This window comes from Chionomys nivalis, chromosome 17 (assembly GCF_950005125.1).
Source record: "Chionomys nivalis chromosome 17, mChiNiv1.1, whole genome shotgun sequence".
Taxonomy (NCBI): Eukaryota; Metazoa; Chordata; class Mammalia; order Rodentia; family Cricetidae; genus Chionomys; species Chionomys nivalis.
In genome coordinates this window covers 13,782,773-13,802,061 of record NC_080102.1, presented here as the reverse complement: position 1 = coordinate 13,802,061, position 19,289 = coordinate 13,782,773, and the positions used below count along the sequence as shown (strand labels likewise).

At 39.8% G+C, this 19,289-nt stretch overlaps 1 protein-coding gene across 1 annotated transcript in view; it reads left to right on the top strand.

Moving 5' to 3' along the window:
* Positions 1–19,081, top strand: part of Rad21 (RAD21 cohesin complex component) — a 30,205-nt gene extending 11,124 nt beyond the window's left edge. Inside the window, exons 3-14 of the mRNA XM_057792012.1 lie at positions 4,413–4,542; positions 6,170–6,269; positions 8,211–8,317; positions 9,114–9,320; positions 9,759–9,884; positions 10,212–10,334; positions 11,743–11,966; positions 13,157–13,328; positions 13,868–14,016; positions 14,825–14,974; positions 16,656–16,739; positions 17,449–19,081. Coding sequence (XP_057647995.1) covers positions 4,413–4,542; positions 6,170–6,269; positions 8,211–8,317; positions 9,114–9,320; positions 9,759–9,884; positions 10,212–10,334; positions 11,743–11,966; positions 13,157–13,328; positions 13,868–14,016; positions 14,825–14,974; positions 16,656–16,739; positions 17,449–17,640 — 1,764 coding nt within the window. The 3' untranslated portion in view covers positions 17,641–19,081. The remainder of the gene's footprint in view (positions 1–4,412; positions 4,543–6,169; positions 6,270–8,210; positions 8,318–9,113; positions 9,321–9,758; positions 9,885–10,211; positions 10,335–11,742; positions 11,967–13,156; positions 13,329–13,867; positions 14,017–14,824; positions 14,975–16,655; positions 16,740–17,448) is intronic.
* Positions 19,082–19,289: the final 208 nt, after the last annotated feature.

Sequence of the window (19,289 nt, the reverse complement as noted above, 5' to 3'; positions counted from 1 at the left end):
CTCATCTTCTGTGGATAAAAGCAGAACCTCTTTTCCAAAGTAACATATCCTTAGACTCAAATTCCATCAAAGAACTTAAAACTGAGTTCAGTTAAATATTTCTGGAGTTGGGACTGTATCTCCAACACTAAGGCAAATTCTTACTTTTTAAAAAATACTGTTGAGAGAACAAAAGGACAGACTGATACTGTTGGAGGAAAATTGTTCACAATGTTCGGAGAACTCTTCAGACTAACAAAAGGAAAAATTATATAATAGGCCAAAAACTTTAATCAAAATTTGATCAAAGAAAGTGTATGCAGAAAGCAAGTAAATGTATTTAAAAGATGTTGCTGCATCATGTGGTCAAAGAAGTAAAAATTAAAACAACCAAATGTCATCACATATTTATTAGAATGACCAAAATCCAAAACCCCAAGACTACTAAGTGGTAGTGGGAATGTGGAGCAATGGGAACACCTTTATTGTTGGTGGAAATGTGAATAGCTCAGTCGCTCTGCATTGTAAGCCATGGGTCTTTTCTCTTGGTATTTACTCAGCAGTAAGTAGTTGAAGACTTACTGTCTGTATTTAATTTTTTTTTTTTTTATAAAAAGGTGTTTGTAGCAGCTTTCTCCTCAGTAGATGAACTGATACCCTGCTGTATGGTCTACACTACTCTGAAAGCTGCCTGCTGCATGACTCTGGCTATGGGACGCTCTTGGAAGGGTACAGCTAAGATGTAGTGAAAAAACGAAAGGTTGAGGAAAGACGGAAGCTACGACAGGCAGACACAGGCTTGATTTTAGTACAGTAAAACTGCTGCTTTGCTATAATGGTGACTGTATGGCCTTGTCCATTCATCTAAACTTCGAGGCATTTTAAAACCATAAGTGAACTTTGGGTCTTCGTATAAATGGACCAGTGAGTTGGGTGGTGTTGATAGTGAGCCATTCATGTAGGAGCTGGGTGATGTATGGGAACTCTCTACTCCTTACCTGGGAGTGTGTAGCGGACAGTGGTGCTGGAGCTCTGAAGAGAGGCGCGAATGCAGCCCTCTAATGATATAGATAATGCGCTATGCACACGTAGTATGTACGTGTACATGAAAGCATGCACACACACGCAGAGCTGGAATGTGTATCAAGACATTGAGTGTCTGTCAACGGTAAGATTGAGGATTTTTAGTTTCCCCTTTTGAGGTGGCCAGCCATGTAGTAATCGCTTGTTAAATCTCTGCTCATATTCTTAAATTGTCCTTAAGGTTGGTGTTTAGGAAGATAATTGATGGGCTAATGGATAAATTTAATATAACAGTAGGCTTCCTGTTGCACTAGTTTACACAGCTGGTCCAGTTATGGAATATGGAAGGTGGTTTTGTTTGGGGTTTTGTTATTGTTGTTGTTTTAGTTGTACTCATGATAAGTAGAAAACGAAGAGATTGCATTCTTTTCTTTAGCGTCCATAAACATTGAGAGTACTTGGCTCTGAAGGATGCTTTTTGTCGTACATACAGAGTACTTTGTATGCTACAGAAAAGCTGAGGCTGATGGATGAGTGTGCTAACACATGGAGACAGTTCGGCGGAACTGTAAAAGACTGGTGTGGGACGCTACAAAGTACTCACTTAAAATGTGAAGTCGTTTCTGGCTGGGTTTTTATTGTTTTTACTGGAATATGGTGTGAAGCTATTTTGACATGGTGACATGACCTGGAACTTGGTTTGCCTTGATGAGCATTCATGTGAGGAAATGGTTTACTTATTGAGGTTGTGTCAGGCTTGTGGCTCTATCATAACTACCATCTTATATGAATTTCCCCAACTCTTCAATTAAAAGAGCCAGCCCAGGTACCTTTGCTTGAACATCCAGCCTGTGGTCTTCATACTTAATTATATTTGCATCCTTTTGCTTTAAAACATGTCTTGGCTTGTTCACCCATTCTAACCAAACTGTTCAGGAAGAAAACACTTTGTACAAGGAAGTTACACATTTTGGAAGTTGCCCATTCCAGACAAGGAATAGGTGATATCTTTCTTAGGTAGTGGTACCATCTGTAATTTGAAAATCCGTTAGCCCATGTAAACATGTAGATTAGGGATGGGTTACTCGTTTGCAATTACCTTTTGTGTCCTAGATTTGATGAGTTTTTTTTTTTAGAACAAAGCCTTATTTATTTATTACTGCTTTTATTAAGCTATGTATTTTTCTCCTTCTGCCCTCTCCCATGGTCTCCATGCTCCCAATTTACTGAGGAGATCTTGTCTTTTTCTACTTCCCATGTAGATTAGATCCATGTATGTCTCTCTTAGGGTCCTCATTATTGTCTAGGTTCTCGGATTGTGAATTGTAGGCTGGTTTCCTTTGCTTTATGTCTAAAAATCACTTTCTCTTCTATAAGGTTCAGTGTGGCTGGCTTTATGTTGAGGTCTTTGATCCATTTGGACTTGAGTCTTGTGCATGGTGATAGATACGGGTTTGTTTTCATTCTTCTACATGTTGATATCCAGTTATGCTAGCACCATTTGTTAAATATGCTTTCTTTTTTCATTTGATATTTTTTTGTTTCTTTGTCAAAAATCAGATGTTCATAGGTGTGTGGATTAATTTCCGGGTCCTCAATTTGGTTCCATTGGTCCTCCTGTCTGTTTTTATGCCAATACCAAGCTACTTTCAGTACTGTAGCTCTATAGTAGAGTTTGAAGTCAGGGATTGTGATGCCTCCAGAAGTTCCTTTATTGTACAGGATTATTTTGTTTTTTTGCTTTTCCATGTGAAGTTGAGTATTCTTTCTAGGTGTGTGAAGAGTTGTGCTGGGATTTTGATGGGCATTGCATTGAATCTGTAGATTGCTTTTGGTAAGATTGCCATATTTACTATGTTAATTCTACCTACCCAGGAGCATGGGAGATCTTTCTATTTTCTAGTGTCTTCTCATTCTTTCTTCAAACATTTAAAGTTCTTGTGATACAGGTCTTCCACTTGTTTGGTTAGAGTTACCCCGAGATATTTTATGCTATTTGTGGCTATTTTGGAGGGTGATGTTTCTCTGATTTCTTTCTCAGCCTATTTCTCATCTGTGTACAGGAGGGATACTGATTTCTTTGAGTTAATCTTGTATACTGCTACATTACTGAAAGTGTGTATGAGTTATAGAAGTTCCTTGGAAGAATTTTTGGGGTTGCTTATGTAAACTATCATATCATCAGCAAATAGGGAGTTTGACTTCTTTTTTGATTTGTATCGCCTTGATCTCCTTTTGTTGTCTTATTGCTCTAGCTGGAGCCTCAAGAACTATATTGGATAGATATGGAGAGAGTGGACAACCTTATCTTGTTCCTGAATACAGTGGGATCGCTTTGAGTTTCTCTCCATTTAGTCTGATGTTGGTTGTTGGATTGCTGTTTATTGCCTTTATTATGTTTAAATGTTTCTTGTATCCCTTGATGAGCTTTGTTATAATTAGAGGTGTCTTAAAAATTACACTAGCAAATTTGTTGTTTTCGCTTCAAATCACATAAGATAACTATAAATACAGAGACTAGATTACAAATAGGGTCCTAGAAAAATGTGGTATGCACATATAACTTACAGGCACACTTTGAGTAACAATGCATATAATTTAATTTTAGACATATGTTTTAACAAAAACCGTGTTTTACCATAGAACTTTGGAAGCTTAAGTTTATGGTATGAGTTGGAAAAACCATCCGGGGAACTCTTGAGGTTATATTTTTTATTCTTTAAGCTATTTTTTTCTTGTAGTCAGGAGGACTTTGAAGACTTCTGTTTAGGTCATTAATAGTGTGTCTGTTTGGGTCATTATTGTGTCTTCTAATCTAGTAACAGAAAGTAATAAACGGTGTCCTAACAAAAGGAAAAGTGTTAAAGGGACAGATCTGACTGACTCAGCAACCGAGGGACATCCCACAGCCAAGGCCTTCTGCTCATTGACTCCTGTCCTTTCCCTCTCTTCACAGAGCAGGATGGAGAAGGACAAAGACATTCTGTTATTTTCCAAGTCTGTCTTGGAAATTCCCCAGCAAACATCACCCTTATTTCTCAGTTGGCCTTGGCCTAAGTGTATAAGCATGCCTGGTCAGTAACAAGTTTTAACAGACAGAGATGAAATAAAATCACTTTATGACTAGGAATCTTTGATTCTAAAACAGAATCACAATTTACATTGTCCTTGGTAAAGTCTGGGAAGATTTGCTTCCTGCTTCACAGCTACCTTTATGTCTAAGTGAATTCACGAATTACTACTGTTTAGTCTGTGTTGAGGGTTAGATTAGGGCAGTAAATGGTACAGTGCAGACGTTTATTAACTAACTTTAAATCATACAGGATATAAGAAAAAATGAAAAAGTCCCTATAATTTAAAGTATGCTTGGCTCTAATGTTTAAGGACAATGAATTTAATATTTTACTCAGGTGAAGATGGCTCTGCGGACATCAGGACACCTCCTCCTGGGAGTAGTCCGAATCTATCACAGGAAAGCCAAATACCTCCTCGCAGACTGTAATGAAGCATTCATTAAGATCAAGATGGCTTTCCGGCCAGGTATTGTGCTTTTCTTCCTTTTTTTAACCTGTGGGGTTTCCCATACCTTGAATGGGAACTACTAAGCACATGTTCTTGGGGTGTGTTTTATTTTCATAGCTAAAACAACTTGTGTACAACAACTGACTCACCAGAGCTGATGTGATGACTGAGAAACACAGCTGGGAGTTTGGGTTAATTTTCCAGAACAATGTTAATGTGCCTTTAATCCTGAGACATCTCATTTAGTGCTCTTTGTCATGTTGTTGTTGCTGTTGCCTTGTTTGGGCTAAGATTTGGTTCTAGAATTGGATTCTACCAATCAAAGTAAATCTAAGTTAATGGTACCTGGAGAATTCACAGTCTGTAATTTTAATACTGATGAAATATTAAATACTCTGAATATGGGCTGGGGATAGGTGAGTTGGCAGGGTACTTGGCAACCAAACATGGAAGACCTGAGATCAGTGTCCAGTGCCCATGGGAAAAGCTGGGGATGATGGCACCTTATACTGGAGAGGAGAAGATGAGATCATCCCTGGGGCTCTCTGACCAACCAGCCTTGCAGAATCTGTGGGCTATGTGTTAAGGAGGAGACCCTGTCTCGATGATGATGGTGGTGGTGGTGGTGATGATGATGATGATGATGATGATGATGATGATGATGATGATGATGATGATGATGATGATGATGATGATGATTTGAATGTATACGGGGGTGCTTTATGTAATAGTTTGTATCAAGACTGTATTCTAATACTTCTATTATAATACATAACAATAAGCTACATACTGTTTAATTTTTGTCTAATAAAGTGTATTGTAGATCGCATGTTACATAGTGTTTTGTTGTTTTCTCAATACTTATCACTTTATTTTTGGTTTTTCGAAACAGGGTTTCTCTGTAGAACAGGCTTGCCTCGAACTCACAGAGATCCACCTGCCTCTGCTTTCTAAGCGCTGGGATTAAAGGTGTGTGCCCATCACTGTCTGTCTTGCCATCTTATTTTTAAATGTTTTTTATCATGGAAACTTTTGAGTGTTACTTCTTTTCCTAAAATAACCAACTACTGAGCTAGGGAGGTGACTTAGTTATTAGTTTCCTTGTTCTTTAAACATGAAGGGCATGAGTTTAGTACCCACGGTATGATAAAACAAAAACCAGGGTTCTCTGGCACCTGATTCCAATGCTGGGGAAGAACAGGATCCTGGGACTACTTGTTCAGCCTAATTGTTGAGCTTCACAGTTCGTGAGAGACCAGCTCAAGAAAGGGAGTGAGCACTTGTCCTCTGACCTAGACCTCTGGCTTCCACACTACAAGGAAAACATGAGAAGATTAAGATAATGTATATTTATTACACTCCTCTGCAGCCATTCATACTGCCCCTGATAAATTTCGTGGTAAAAGGTAAAAAACTTAACAGTGTTCGTTTGTTGATGTGCCCTTAGCTTAGAGCAGTCAGTACCTGGACTGTTTCTGTAGAACAAGTGGTGTGGCTCGTAGTAATGGAACAGCAGAAAGCAAGAGTTCTAGCTTCCGGGTGCATGTGCTACCAGCATTCTCCAGTGTGACCTCAGGAAACTGTCCTGTTACCTCTGGCCCACGTGTTCCCTGTACTTAGCTGAGCCTTCATCTCTGTCTTCCAGGTGTTGTCGATCTGCCGGAGGAAAATCGGGAAGCAGCTTACAATGCCATTACTCTACCTGAAGAATTTCATGATTTTGATCAGCCACTACCAGACTTAGAGTATGTCTGTCTCCTCCTCCCTAGCTCCCTCATCTTGTAGATGGTTAGCATGTTGCTGGCTTCCCCTGTATTCATTGCCTTTGTGTTTGATACTGAGTTACTTCTAGCTGCGTAAAGTACATGTTCTTATTTAAGAGTGTTGATCTTAATTATAAGACGTACCATTTAAAAAATGTTCTCTGGGAAAATCATGTGCCTATAAAATCTAACACAGCTACAATTTGAGAATCCTGGTGGATTTAGGCAAAGCTTATGTGTCCTGAAGCCTGGTCTGGGTATATTCTTCACGTGCCATCAGTAATCTTGCAGCTTGTTTCAAGATTATATTTTTCATAGAATCTATTACAGTTTCATACTGGTTGTCTCAGCAAGCAAGTACTGAAAGCTCTAATTTTTAAAATACGTATGTATAACTGGGTGGTGGTGTCTCACACCTTTAATCCCAGCGCTAGGGAGACAGAGGCAGGCGGATCTTTGTGAGTTCCAGGACAGGCTCCAAAGCTACAGAGAAACCCTGTCTCAAAATACAAAAAACAAGTATGTATGAAGACTTTTATCTTGTGAAGGAGTACGAAAGTCTCGTCATTTAGGATATGTTTCTGAGGAAAAGGTTACGTGGAGGTATACTGTTGCACCCTACTTCTTTCTCAACAGTGAGATCTGGCTGTCATGGGATGACAAGTGTGACTATATATGTGTTTTCCTCTGTCTCCGCTTGGGTGTCCTGCCTTGCTGTATCTGCGCTCCCATAGGCCTCAGCAGCTTCTTTATTAGCCAATGGTAATAAAACATTCACAGCATACAGAGGGGCAGCCCACATCAAACAGCATCTGGAGTACAAAAACACATTCTGAGCAAATCTGTCCTGAAGAAACTGGGGTCTCAACATTTCACATGACTCCTTGGATGGTGTTCCATAATTCTACACTAAATTCTCCATTTATTTCACAACAGATTTAAAAAAAAAAAAAAACTCCTAATTAATTTTTTCTATCAATTTTCATGCTGTGTCAATTATGGCTGGGCACTAACTGCCAGCTTTCCTCCCTTCCCCCTAAAGATTAGTGCTGTGAACCACGGTTACTTCAGCTCAACTCACTTCCCATTTTCTGTTAATAGCAGGTGGTCTTTTATCTGTAAAGCTTATGTCTTCAGAAGCAAGAAGTCTCAAAGCATCTGTAATAATACACTTTAGAAATTCCAGTGATTCCAGTTTGGTTGGTTGATTTTTGTTTTTGTTTTTCAAGATAGGATCTCACTAGGCTATCCTGGAAGTAACTCACTGAGATCCATCCACCTGCCTCTGCTTCCCACCACCAGAGGATTAAAGGCATGCACCACCACCACCTGAGGTGGTGATTCTTATATATCCAGTCAGCATTTAAATGTCCCCAGTTGTCTTGGCACTTTCCCTCTAGGGTTTAGAGTATGTTTTTCTTTTGGGTTTGGTGCTCCATGATGTCTGCAGACTGCATTTGGTTGATGGATCTAATAAACACCAGTCTTCAGGATCCTAGCTCTGTGTCTCTTTTTTCTTTGCCATTTATTGGTCACTTCTTTCTGCATTTGCCAGTAGTGTTCTCATCAATGAATAACATTATGTGCTTTTAAATTATATAAGAGATGATTGTTAGTAGATAAACAAGTTTCAAAAAAAAATCAGAACATTTAGAGTTCATCTGGATCCTGTTTCAGAACTGATACTCACATAATTCATCATTTCTGAGTAAATACCATATTGCCTTAGGTGGTGATTTAATATATTTTGCTTATCTATCATTAATGACTTTAAAAATTTAAAAAGAAATTGACTTTCAAATCATATTTGGATTATATTGAGATTTGCTGGCCAAAGCATTAGACTTCTGAAAGTTGATAGGTTATAAAGAGAAAATTGGGGTGCTTTATGAAACTTAATGTATATTTGAACTTTTTTTACAGTGACATCGATGTCGCCCAGCAGTTCAGCCTGAACCAGAGCAGAGTGGAAGAGATAACCATGAGAGAAGAAGTTGGAAACATCAGTATCCTACAGGAAAATGATTTTGGTAAAAGCAAATTGCTAATTACTGGTTAGATTTTAATTATGTTGTTATATTGCCAGGAGTTACAAAGAATAGTAGGCTTAAAATTATTTCCCTGTGGACAGAAAAATTGTCTAACTTGTGCCCAACAACTTGCCTCACAATCTGTAGCAAACAAGTGGTGTAAGGCGTTTTGTCTGTTACTACTGTACCAGAGTTGTGTTCTTGTGGTTCCTGCTCCCCGTGCAGTGAGAGAGCCTGCACTTGACGTGTGGAAAGTCCAGTTGATACAGTAATGCTCACTTTCGAATTAGCCATTTTGGAATAGTTAATTGCATTATTGTGAACATTATTCAAAAACTTAAATGGTCCAATTGGCAGTTCAGTCACATTCTTTTCTGGATAGCAGCACTTTATAGCAAAGTTGAAGTCTGTGAATGTTAATTGTGCATGTTCCGTTTCCCTTTTTTTTTTTTTTTTTTTTTTTTTTTTTGGTTTTTCGAGACAGGGTTTCTCTGTGGTTTTGGAGCCTGTCCTGGAACTAGCTCTTGTAGACCAGGCTGGTCTCGAACTCACAGAGATCCGCCTGCCTCTGCCTCCCAAGTGCTCCGTTTCCCTTATATAAATAAATTCTGATAACCTAAATCTAGATTCATGTCTGAATTTTGTTAGAGGTGCAAAGTTTAAACCAGATATTTCAATAATTGTCATTAAATAAGACTTGAGAAAGTAGTGTAGCATCACAGTTGTAATAACTCGTCAGTTTTTGTAGCGGTCGCATTTCTCTCTGCACAGCTAATGCCGTGTCCCTTCTGTGCAGGTGACTTTGGAATGGATGATCGTGAGATAATGAGGGAAGGCAGTGCTTTTGAGGATGATGACATGTTAGTGAGCACTAGCGCGTCCAACCTCCTCCTAGAGCCCGAGCAGAGCACCAGCAATCTGAACGAGAAAATCAACCACTTAGAGTATGAAGACCAGTACAAAGATGATAACTTCGGGGAAGGAAATGATGGCGGTATTCTAGGTGGGTTGTCATCTCTCTTTCAGTTCTGTTTCAGAATAGCCACCAACTCTGAGTCCTAAGCAGCTATCTCGATATAAATGGGTGAATAATTGGGATCAGTTGTCTCATAGAACATTCTAGAAAACAAGCCAAAATTGTTCAGCTTTGTGTGCATGCTTTTGTCAGAGTTCTGAATTTTGCTAGTTGTTCAGGCTGTTGTATTGTTTGATATCGAATAAGTACATGTTTTATAAATGTATGAACTAGAAATAAAAGTGATGGGACAAATTTTTTCAGATACTGTTTTATACTTTTATAAACTACCTTGGGAGAAACAAGTACAAATTGAATACAGGTTTAAATTTGATCCACTTAAACCGAATATTTTCCCCCCAGGATTAGTTATTTTGGTTTTAGCACCTCTTTTTCAGATCTTAACTGTTACGTTTACTATTTCAGATGACAAACTTATAAGTAATAATGATGGTGGCATCTTTGACGATCCCCCTGCCCTGTCTGAGACAGGGGTCATGTTGCCAGAGCAGCCCGCACACGATGATATGGATGAAGACGACAATGTGTCAAGTGAGCATTTCATGTTTCAGGATTCTTGGGGTGATGGCACAGCGACAAAAGACACCTTACAAAACAGATGATAACATAGCTGTAGCTCTTGGTAAACTGTAAATACCCTTGACTGGCTCGGTTAGGATCGATTGTTCTCCTGTTTTCAGTATTGTTTACTCTGTGCTGTTCCCCTCTTTGTACATTGAACTCCAGGGGCTGCCTGGAAAATTTAGTTTTCTTAAAACCCATGGTGTTTTATCTCGCTTCCTGAGCAGGATTTCTTTTTTCCGTTTGTGAGGTATGTATATCATACCCAAGTCTGTTGTGACCGTGTTGCTTTTACAGTGGGTGGGCCTGATAGCCCTGATTCCGTGGATCCTGTTGAACCGATGCCAACCATGACTGACCAGACAACTCTTGTCCCAAATGAGGAAGAAGCTTTTGCATTGGAGCCCATTGATATAACTGGTGAGTGAATCCTTGGATTCCACAGTGTGTAGAAATTTTGATCCTAGGTGTTGTCTTTCTCTGCTGCTTCTTGTACATAGAGTTACCACAGTCTCTTCACTTTGTCTGGTATAATTGGATGTCTTGTAAAAGGCTGTACATTGAGCTGCACGGTGTAAAATTACAGAACAGGTTTTCTGCTGTTGTGTATTTTAGTCTTCGGTGGTCCTTGCATACTAACATCAGTAATCAGGAGTCGGTGAGATAGCTTAGCGGGTAAAGGTGCTTGCCAACAGACCTGAGGACTGAGTTCATTGGATCCCCATGACGCACCTGGTGATAACAGAGAACTAGTGGCCCCAAATTGTCCTCTGACCATCACATAGATTTCTGCAATAAAAGCCAAGTAAATAAAGCCAAAAAGGATACTAGAACATTTCTAGATACCTCAGACTACTCTAGATGTTGAATATTTTACAGCTCCTATATTGTCGGCCTTAATAAAAATTAAGCACCATGAAGTTAGTTCCTTTTCATAGCACACTTAAAAATGTTAGCACTAGCAGCAGTCAGGGGTGGCACATGCCTAGCATTTGGGAGACACAGGCAGGCAGATCTCTCTGAGTTCAAAGCCAGCTTCATCTACAGAGCGAATTCAAGGACAGCCAGAGTTAAACAGAAAACCATGTCTGGAATGGAGTGGGGGCGGGGAGTTAGGACTAGCCAAGTATGCTGAAACTCGTCTTTAATCCCAGTACCCAGAGACAGAGTCAGGTAGATGTCTATGAATTTGAGACTAGACTGGATAGACTGGACTACATATCACTTCTGTGCCAGTCAAGGCTGTCCAGTGAGACCTTGTCTCCAAAATAAGAACAAAAATAATTACCAAATGGTCAGCCCTGAAAACATACAAACATACAAGTAACTTTATATAGACTAAACAGGTTAAATTTATGTGCACATGCACACACATGTTGAATAACAATTAAAGAGCCCATGAGTATAAGAGAAGGGGGACATGGTATAATTATATTCTCAGAAAGCAAAGACTAAATAAACAGTAAATGTGTACAATTTCAAAAGAAAGGAATATCAGAGCTTAGTACGAGTTCACATTTGACAGGTGGGGTGTGTGTGCTGTTCACAGAATAAAGCTGTGTGGGTTCCAAGGATTAAGTCAGGTTATTTTACCTGTTCTATGGTAAAAATCTATGAACTTAAGTATGCATTCAGAGAATTTCTGTTGAAATCTCTATTGTAAATACTGCTTGAGAGACGTCTGTTTAGTCATGCCGTCTTCATGAGACCTTGCTCCTAAGTCTGTGCCTAGGAAGGCAGAAGATAATGACCAGACCAGGACGGGGGTGGGGGGAGAATGTTTCAGTCTGGGCTCTCAGGAAAATGGCCTTATGTTCTTTTGTTCTAGTCAAAGAAACAAAAGCCAAAAGGAAGAGGAAGCTGATTGTTGACAGTGTCAAAGAATTGGATAGTAAGACAATTAGAGCCCAGCTTAGTGACTATTCCGATATTGTTACAACTTTGGACCTGGCCCCACCCACCAAGAAGCTGATGATGTGGAAAGAGACAGGAGGTGTGGAAAAGCTCTTCTCCTTGCCAGCACAGCCTCTGTGGAATAACAGACTACTGAAGGTAATGCGCTGAGCGGGGTCGTCCTGTTTGCCTCTGACTTCTTCTAGACCTTTGCTTTACCACGAGCAGATACTTCTGTCAGTTGTGTGGCACCCTTTACTCCCTTAAACATGTCGGCGCTCCCCAAGTGTAGGCGGAAGGGTTCTTCAGGTGTAGGAAGCCATTATTAATGGCTGTATTCTCAGCTCCCTGTATTAAGCTGTGTTGTCTCAATTAAACTGTGTTTCGGATAGACATACTTTATTTTATGTCTCCATGAACCCCAAACACATACTAGTTGGTAGTTTTCAGTTCACCTGGGTTCCAAACTACTGCACAATCTGTTTTTGTGGCGACTTGCCTGAATGGTGCTGTTAGCTGAAGTGTACTCCAACTACTCCAGAGCAGCAAGGTTCTGATGGGTAGCTCTTTATTGGAAACACTGTCAGACAGTTTTGAAGAAGGCCACGTTTACCCTTTGGAAATAGGCATTTCTTCGGTGGCATAGCCACTAGTAATGTACCCATGTTTATATAACTAACCCTACACCCATGCTCATGTGTGCACCCCTAATTAAACTCCCTACACTACACTTTGCTCACAAAAAAAAAGTCAGAGACGTAGAGGTAGACGGACTAGCTTATGTACATGTATTGAAATGCCATAATAAACCCATTTTCATGCAATGAATGTAGGCTAATATCTCAAAAATTTAATTTTTGATTCAGTTGATTCTTTTTTTTCTAGACAAGGATTTAAAATTTGGGGAAGAACTGCTTCTGCCAATATGTTCATTACATTGCTGTTCATTCATGAAATAATCACATATTTTTGTGGTGACGTTGTGTGGTAATGCAAAATTTCACATAGTAGTTAAGCTATGTGAAGACAACACAAGGGAAATCTCTTCAGTCTTGTGACAGGTGGAGTGTTGCATTTTTCAGTGAAAATAACTGCAAGTAAATACATTTCAGACTTTGAAGCTTAATAGATACATTTGTTTTCAACTTTCTAAAAGGATTGCAATTATAATTAAACGAATTTCAGATCATTTTAAGATGGAATGAAGTGTGAGAATGTTAAGTACATTGCTAAAGTGTGCATTTACTGACTGTAAACGGTTAAAACATTCCTTAATGAAAATAGAAAATACAGGTGTTAGTCTTCCATTGGTGTGGTTTTATAGTTGATGTTTTGCTTATTTTTGATAGCTCTTCACACGCTGTCTTACACCACTTGTACCAGAAGACCTTAGAAAAAGGAGGAAAGGAGGAGAGGCAGATAATTTGGATGAGTTCCTCAAGGAGTTTGAGAATCCAGAGGTTCCTAGAGAGGAGCAGCAGCAGCAGCAACAGCAGCAGCAGCAGCAGCGTGAAGTCATCGGTCAGTACTGCTGAGAGGGTTCCCGGATGAAGCTTCAAACTCCTCAAAGCAGCCATGATGTAGAATAAGGAGTGCACTTGTTTAGGGGGGCGTGGCGATGCATGTATCTCCTTGCCTTTAGAAACTCATCTTGACAAAGCTGCAGGGCTTGGGGCTAACTGGAGTGATAATTAAAGGGGTGTCTGCAGGACTGGGGAGGGAACCACTTGTAAAGACTGCTCTCCTAGGCAATGGTGACACTTCAGTCCCAGCACTCGTGAGACAGAGGTGGGTGGATCCCTGTGAGCGCAAGGACAGCTAGGACTACACAGAGAAACGCATCCCAAAAAACCGAAAAATGAAATTAAAAAAAAAAAAAAAAGGCTTCTCCCCACCTGTTACACTTGCATTGTTATAAGCTCAGTGATCCTGGTGCTTGTGCTTACTGGCTTTCCTCAATAGAGAAAGTAACTGTATCTGTGGCTTAGTAGACTAATTTTCAAAGCAAATTGTTTCAAAATATTGTTGAAAACTAAATTCTTTTCTTGTGATGTTTGCAGATGAGCCCATTTTGGAGGAGCCAAGTCGCCTCCAGGAGTCAGTGATGGAGGCCAGCAGAACAAGCATAGATGAGTCGGCCATGCCCCCACCGCCCCCTCAGGGAGTGAAGCGGAAAGCTGGACAGATTGACCCAGAGCCCGTGATACCTGTAAGTTAAGGAAACATTGGGACAGGGTCCTGCAGTTAGCTCCAAGTGGCATTTAAGGAGGCTTTGATTTAGAGTCAGAGAATGGGTCCAGAAGACCGGCAGTGGAGTTTACTGACACCGTCTTTTTGTCTTCTATAGAACAGGGACATGAAACTCAGCAGAGACTTCTTGGTTCTTCGTGAATAGTCTTGCTTCACAGTGGGCCAAAATGAGTAACCTTAGTCAGTGTGACGTTAGTGGGCTCTAAACCTGTACTGGGTTATTGGAAAATTCCTACATCTCGCCAATACTGGACAAATTTTAATAGTTGGTATATTCTTAAATAATTGTGAAACAGTGAATAAGTGACAGCCAGCTTTAAGTCTGTGAGATAAATTAATCTGAAGAGGAAAGCAGCCTTTGGTAACATTGGGCTCCTATTTCAGTCTTCAGCATAAACTGCTGTCGGGACAGCTTGTTGCCAGCCATGCGATCGTTCTCTGTGCCCTTGCTGCAAAGGACTTGTCAGTTAGAGCCCTTCTCTTTTTGAGCACAGAAACCAGTGACTACTCTCCTGGTAGTTTCTTCAATACTTCATACAGTGGTCTCAGATTCTTACACTAATCTCAAAATGAAATAGCACAGAGGCGCTCGAAGCAGTGCCCTTTTCCATGTTACTTGATGCTGAGTCCAAAGCTCTTGCTGAGAGAGTGTGGGGTGGATAGATAGTAACTGACTGGAGTGGCTTGGAAGTCGTTGACCCCTTCCTACATTTGATGACGTTCCCATGAAAACCTGGATCTTGAATTGCCTTCTGTTTTTGTTGAAGCCTCAGCAGGTAGAGCAGATGGAGATACCACCAGTAGAACTTCCCCCAGAAGAGCCTCCAAACATCTGTCAGCTGATCCCAGAGTTAGAGCTTCTGCCAGAGAAAGAGAAGGAGAAAGAGAAAGAAAAGGAAGAGGAAGAAGAGGAGGAGGTAAGAAAACTAGAGCTCTACAGTGAGTAAAGGAGATTCCCAATTTAGAAAAGCTCATTGGCCTGACATGTTTGAGCCAAGCCAGTTAATGTTGGGCATCAGCGATGAAAAATGTTCAGATAGAATCAAACTTAAACTGAATTCTTAGTGCCGTGAATCACTGAATGCATCACATTTTGTGCTGTGCAGTAATTTTCTGTTTCCCTCAGGAGAAAGAAGGGACTGCCCTTACAGATTGTTGCTAGTTGTGTTTTATTGCCTTATGATCAGTATTCAGTTTAGTGCTATTAAAGCCAGCCTCTGCTCAAACCTTCTACCTGTGGCCCAGAAACCAGCTAACCAGACATATTCCATTTGCCTCAGTTTGGGTTTTGTTTTGATTAGGCCAGACTAAGACCTGGCTCGTGTAAGTGGAAACTTGGAGAACTGTCGCTTTTTACAGAATAGAGAAGAGATGCTTTAGACATGGCTTTCCTTTTCCCTGGGGTATGTTACAGTCCTTTCTAAAGTTTTCTGGTTAAGGTTGTATAACTTAATTAACTCTCTTCATTTGGTGTTTTGTCATATATGTATCTACTTAAACTTTTACCTTTAAAATCTTTTCCAGATAACTAAATGAGGTTACTATAATTTTTTTCAAGACCATTGTGTATATATTGGATATAGTTTTGCAAGCAGCCATCATGTTTCTAGTTCATCTTCATGGCAGATACTTTAGTGTAACATTGCATTATTTTAAAAGCTAAAATTTAGTTTCCAAACCTCTACTAGATTGGAATGTCATCTCAGATTTTATAATGAATCAGTATTAAAGCTCGATTCCTGTTCCAAGTGAAGCTGCTGATCCCAGCTCCTTAGAACATAGTGTCTAATACCCGTGTGCTGGAGCTATGGTCATTTTATTATTTTAATGGCTATTTGGACAGCTGGTGTAAAGTATATGTTAATAATTAATAGTGTGCCTCTCAATGTGTAGCAGTCTGAGTCCATCAGACATTATTCAGGCTCTTTGTTACTGGTTGGTGATGACAGTCTAGAAAATCATACTACAGAATTAACATTGAACATTAATTTTTCCCAGCATCTGAATTGGCATCATCCAAATACTACTTTATGATGTAGGTTACTTAATTGATCTGTTTTGCTTGGTTTTACTTCCAGCTATATGAAATTGAAGGAAACATTATACCTAATGTGATTTGAGTCCTGGCTCAAGGTTCTTCCTTTTTTTCTTTTTTTTTTTTTTTTAAAGATTTATTTATTATGTATATAGTGTTCTCTCTGCGCACCAGATCTCATTACAGATGGTTGTGAGCCACCAGTGGTTGCTGAGAATTGAACTCAGGTTCTCTGAAAGAGCAACCAGTGCTCTTAGCCTCTGAGCCATCTCTCTAGCCCCAGGCTCAAGGTTCTTAACCATGGTCCATGTTATGTGGACCACATCCATATAGACCAGTACAGAGGCATTATATTCAAGTGTTTGTTTGCAAGTACTTTCCTTTGCTCTCAGGAAGACAAATTTCAAAGTTCATAGTAGATGGCAAATGATTTTGAAGCAGCAAGATTATAATTCCTGTAGATGCGTTAGACTGTATTAATCAAAAGCTTTCCAGATAGAGAGAGATGCTGCTCTCATGTCAGCCAAGCACAGATTTTCAACTTGTGGTGGTCATTTATTCAGGATGAAGATGCCTCGGGGGGTGATCAGGACCAAGAGGAAAGGAGGTGGAACAAAAGGACTCAGCAGATGCTTCATGGTCTTCAGGTACGCCAGCATAGTCTGCCGGGAGTCGTTGCCCAGAAAGAAGTCCTACTGGAATCTCGAGTCACACTTTGTGGAAGTGTTTCCAGGGCTGCATTGTTTTGAAGTTTTTTAACTACATAGGGGACCTGTAGAGCCAGGAGTAAACCTAGGAAGCATCTAGGGTGCTTAGCCACAGCTATCCTGAAAAGCAGATCTGTGGCGCTGTGATCGAGACCACTCCTGTGTGCATTTGTGTCTTACGTCCATTGAGCAAGTTACTGTGCTGCGTCATAGAGTGCCAGGTGTCAGTCACCCTCGGTCTTAGCAGTCCAGACACAGATGAGGTTTGAGCGAAATGAAATTCCCGGCAAGTTGTTCGTGGTTTCCTATAGTAGATTGAAGGAATGAATACTTGGAGTTTGGGGGCTGAGGTGGGATTGATTTGAGTTTGCTGTTATTCTTGCTTTAATCCACTAAGAACTTATTTTTACTGTCTCACATCTATATTGAAGCAACTTTGCTTATTTCATGAACTTTATTTTGCCTTTAGATGTGCTGTAATATTTTATAGTCCTTTACCTTATTGAATAACATGAGAATCACATAACTCGATGCGAATGTCCAGTCTCAGCCCAACTGATATTGTACAAAATTAGTGTTATCCAGTTACTTCTTTATTGTCTGTGTGTTACTTGAATTCATCTGTTTTGCTTTGTTTTTTTTTTTTCAGCGTGCTCTTGCCAAAACAGGAGCTGAGTCGATCAGTTTGCTTGAGCTGTGTCGAAACACCAACAGGAAGCAGGCTGCAGCAAAGTTCTACAGCTTTTTGGTTCTTAAAAAGCAGCAAGCCATCGAGCTCACACAGGAAGAGCCATACAGTGACATCATTGCAACACCCGGACCAAGGTTCCATATTATCTGAGGCGCTAGAAGCATTCGAGCTAGTGTTCACTCACTAGTACATACAAATTGCCCCGTGTGTAGGGCACCAAAACCCTTTAAGAAAGTTTTTAGATTTTTTTTTTTGTTTGTACAAAATCTTTGCCTTTTCTTTTTTCATAAACACCCCCCCCCCCCCCGTGTTTCTAATTTGTCCACCATCTTTTAAGGGAAACTGCTTATTCGACTTGCGTTTGTATTCCTGGAGAAAACAGTACCACAAGAACCCAGAAGGTTTTTAACAGTTCAGAACAGATGTGTGCAATATTGGTGCATATAAAAATATGGATTAACAGTCAAAAGTGCCCATTTTTATGTTGGTTTTCCATTACTGTGTTGAAAGGAAAACCTGCCTAGGAAATACCTGACACTTTAAGAGCTAGTGGTTTGAGTCCCTTGACAGGAAGAGAAAATGTCTTCCCCTCAGTGAAACCAGCAGTCTGGTTAACCACTGTGCTAGCACGTGAACACGTTACTGTCTTCTTGATCATGCTTTAAAGTAATCCCATAATGAGCAAGAGTTTGTGAATTGTGTTATGACTCTTGGACTGTTGTGTTCTGAAACCATTCCGTGTGAGTCTTAGGAACTCCGACATTAGCGCAGCTCAGAATGATGAGAGACTTCTACAGTGGTGTGACTCCAGGGCCTGCCGGTCACTTTTTAAAAGATGCTTGGAGTAATGAGATCATGAAAATAGAAATTCCCCCTGCCTGCTGAAGGGCAGACAGATGAGAAACTATACCAGATTGACTTTGCTTTAAGCAAACAGTGCTGTAAAAACTAATGGCTTCTCTGATATTTATTATAAATGTTAGTGCTGATCTCTTTCCAATGCTGCACACTCCTGTATTTGGAACTCACTTTAATAGCTTTGCAACTGTAATCCTGTATCAGTTTCCTATAATTTAAATGGAGAAAAACATCCAGATTAAGGCTTTATTATTAACAGACCAGATAGCACCAGAAATTATGTGACTATATGAATATCAAAATATGTCTTCACTTGTAGGGCAAAATTATGTTGAAAGTTCTAGCTTAAGTGTTGGCACTTTTAAGGGGGGGAAATCAATTTTAAAACTTAAGATTTCCATGTATACCCAGTAATTTTAAATTATGTGAAATATTTTAAATTTGTGAACTCGTAATTACTATTTTAATGATTCAGTTTTTTGAGAATGGTAATTGTATAAAATTGCTCTTGCAGTTTTATTTTCAATACGACGTGCCTGTAAACCATGGATATCCCCTTTGTAAAAAGACACTGTAGATAATTGAATGCTCGATTATAGAAAGGTCATTAGTTTCTTGTTACACATTTTGTTAGTCTGGTTTTTGTCGCTTACTGGGTTTAATATTGTTCTTGAAAATAGTTGACGCTATGTTATGTATGACTTTTCTAATAAAAGTTGTGTTTCGAGCCGTACATTTGGAATATGCTCAGTCGGTGGTCTGTCCCAGGAGAAATGTCAGCTGAAAAAGCAAAATGGCCAAATACTTAATTTGACTTATCTAGAATAATGTGTTGGTTACAAGCGACAACTTGTGTTGAAAGACTGCACTGTCTTAAGGTAGTTCTAAACCTAGGCAAGGTACTTGGAGTCCATATACACAGCAAACTCCTCTGCCTTCTC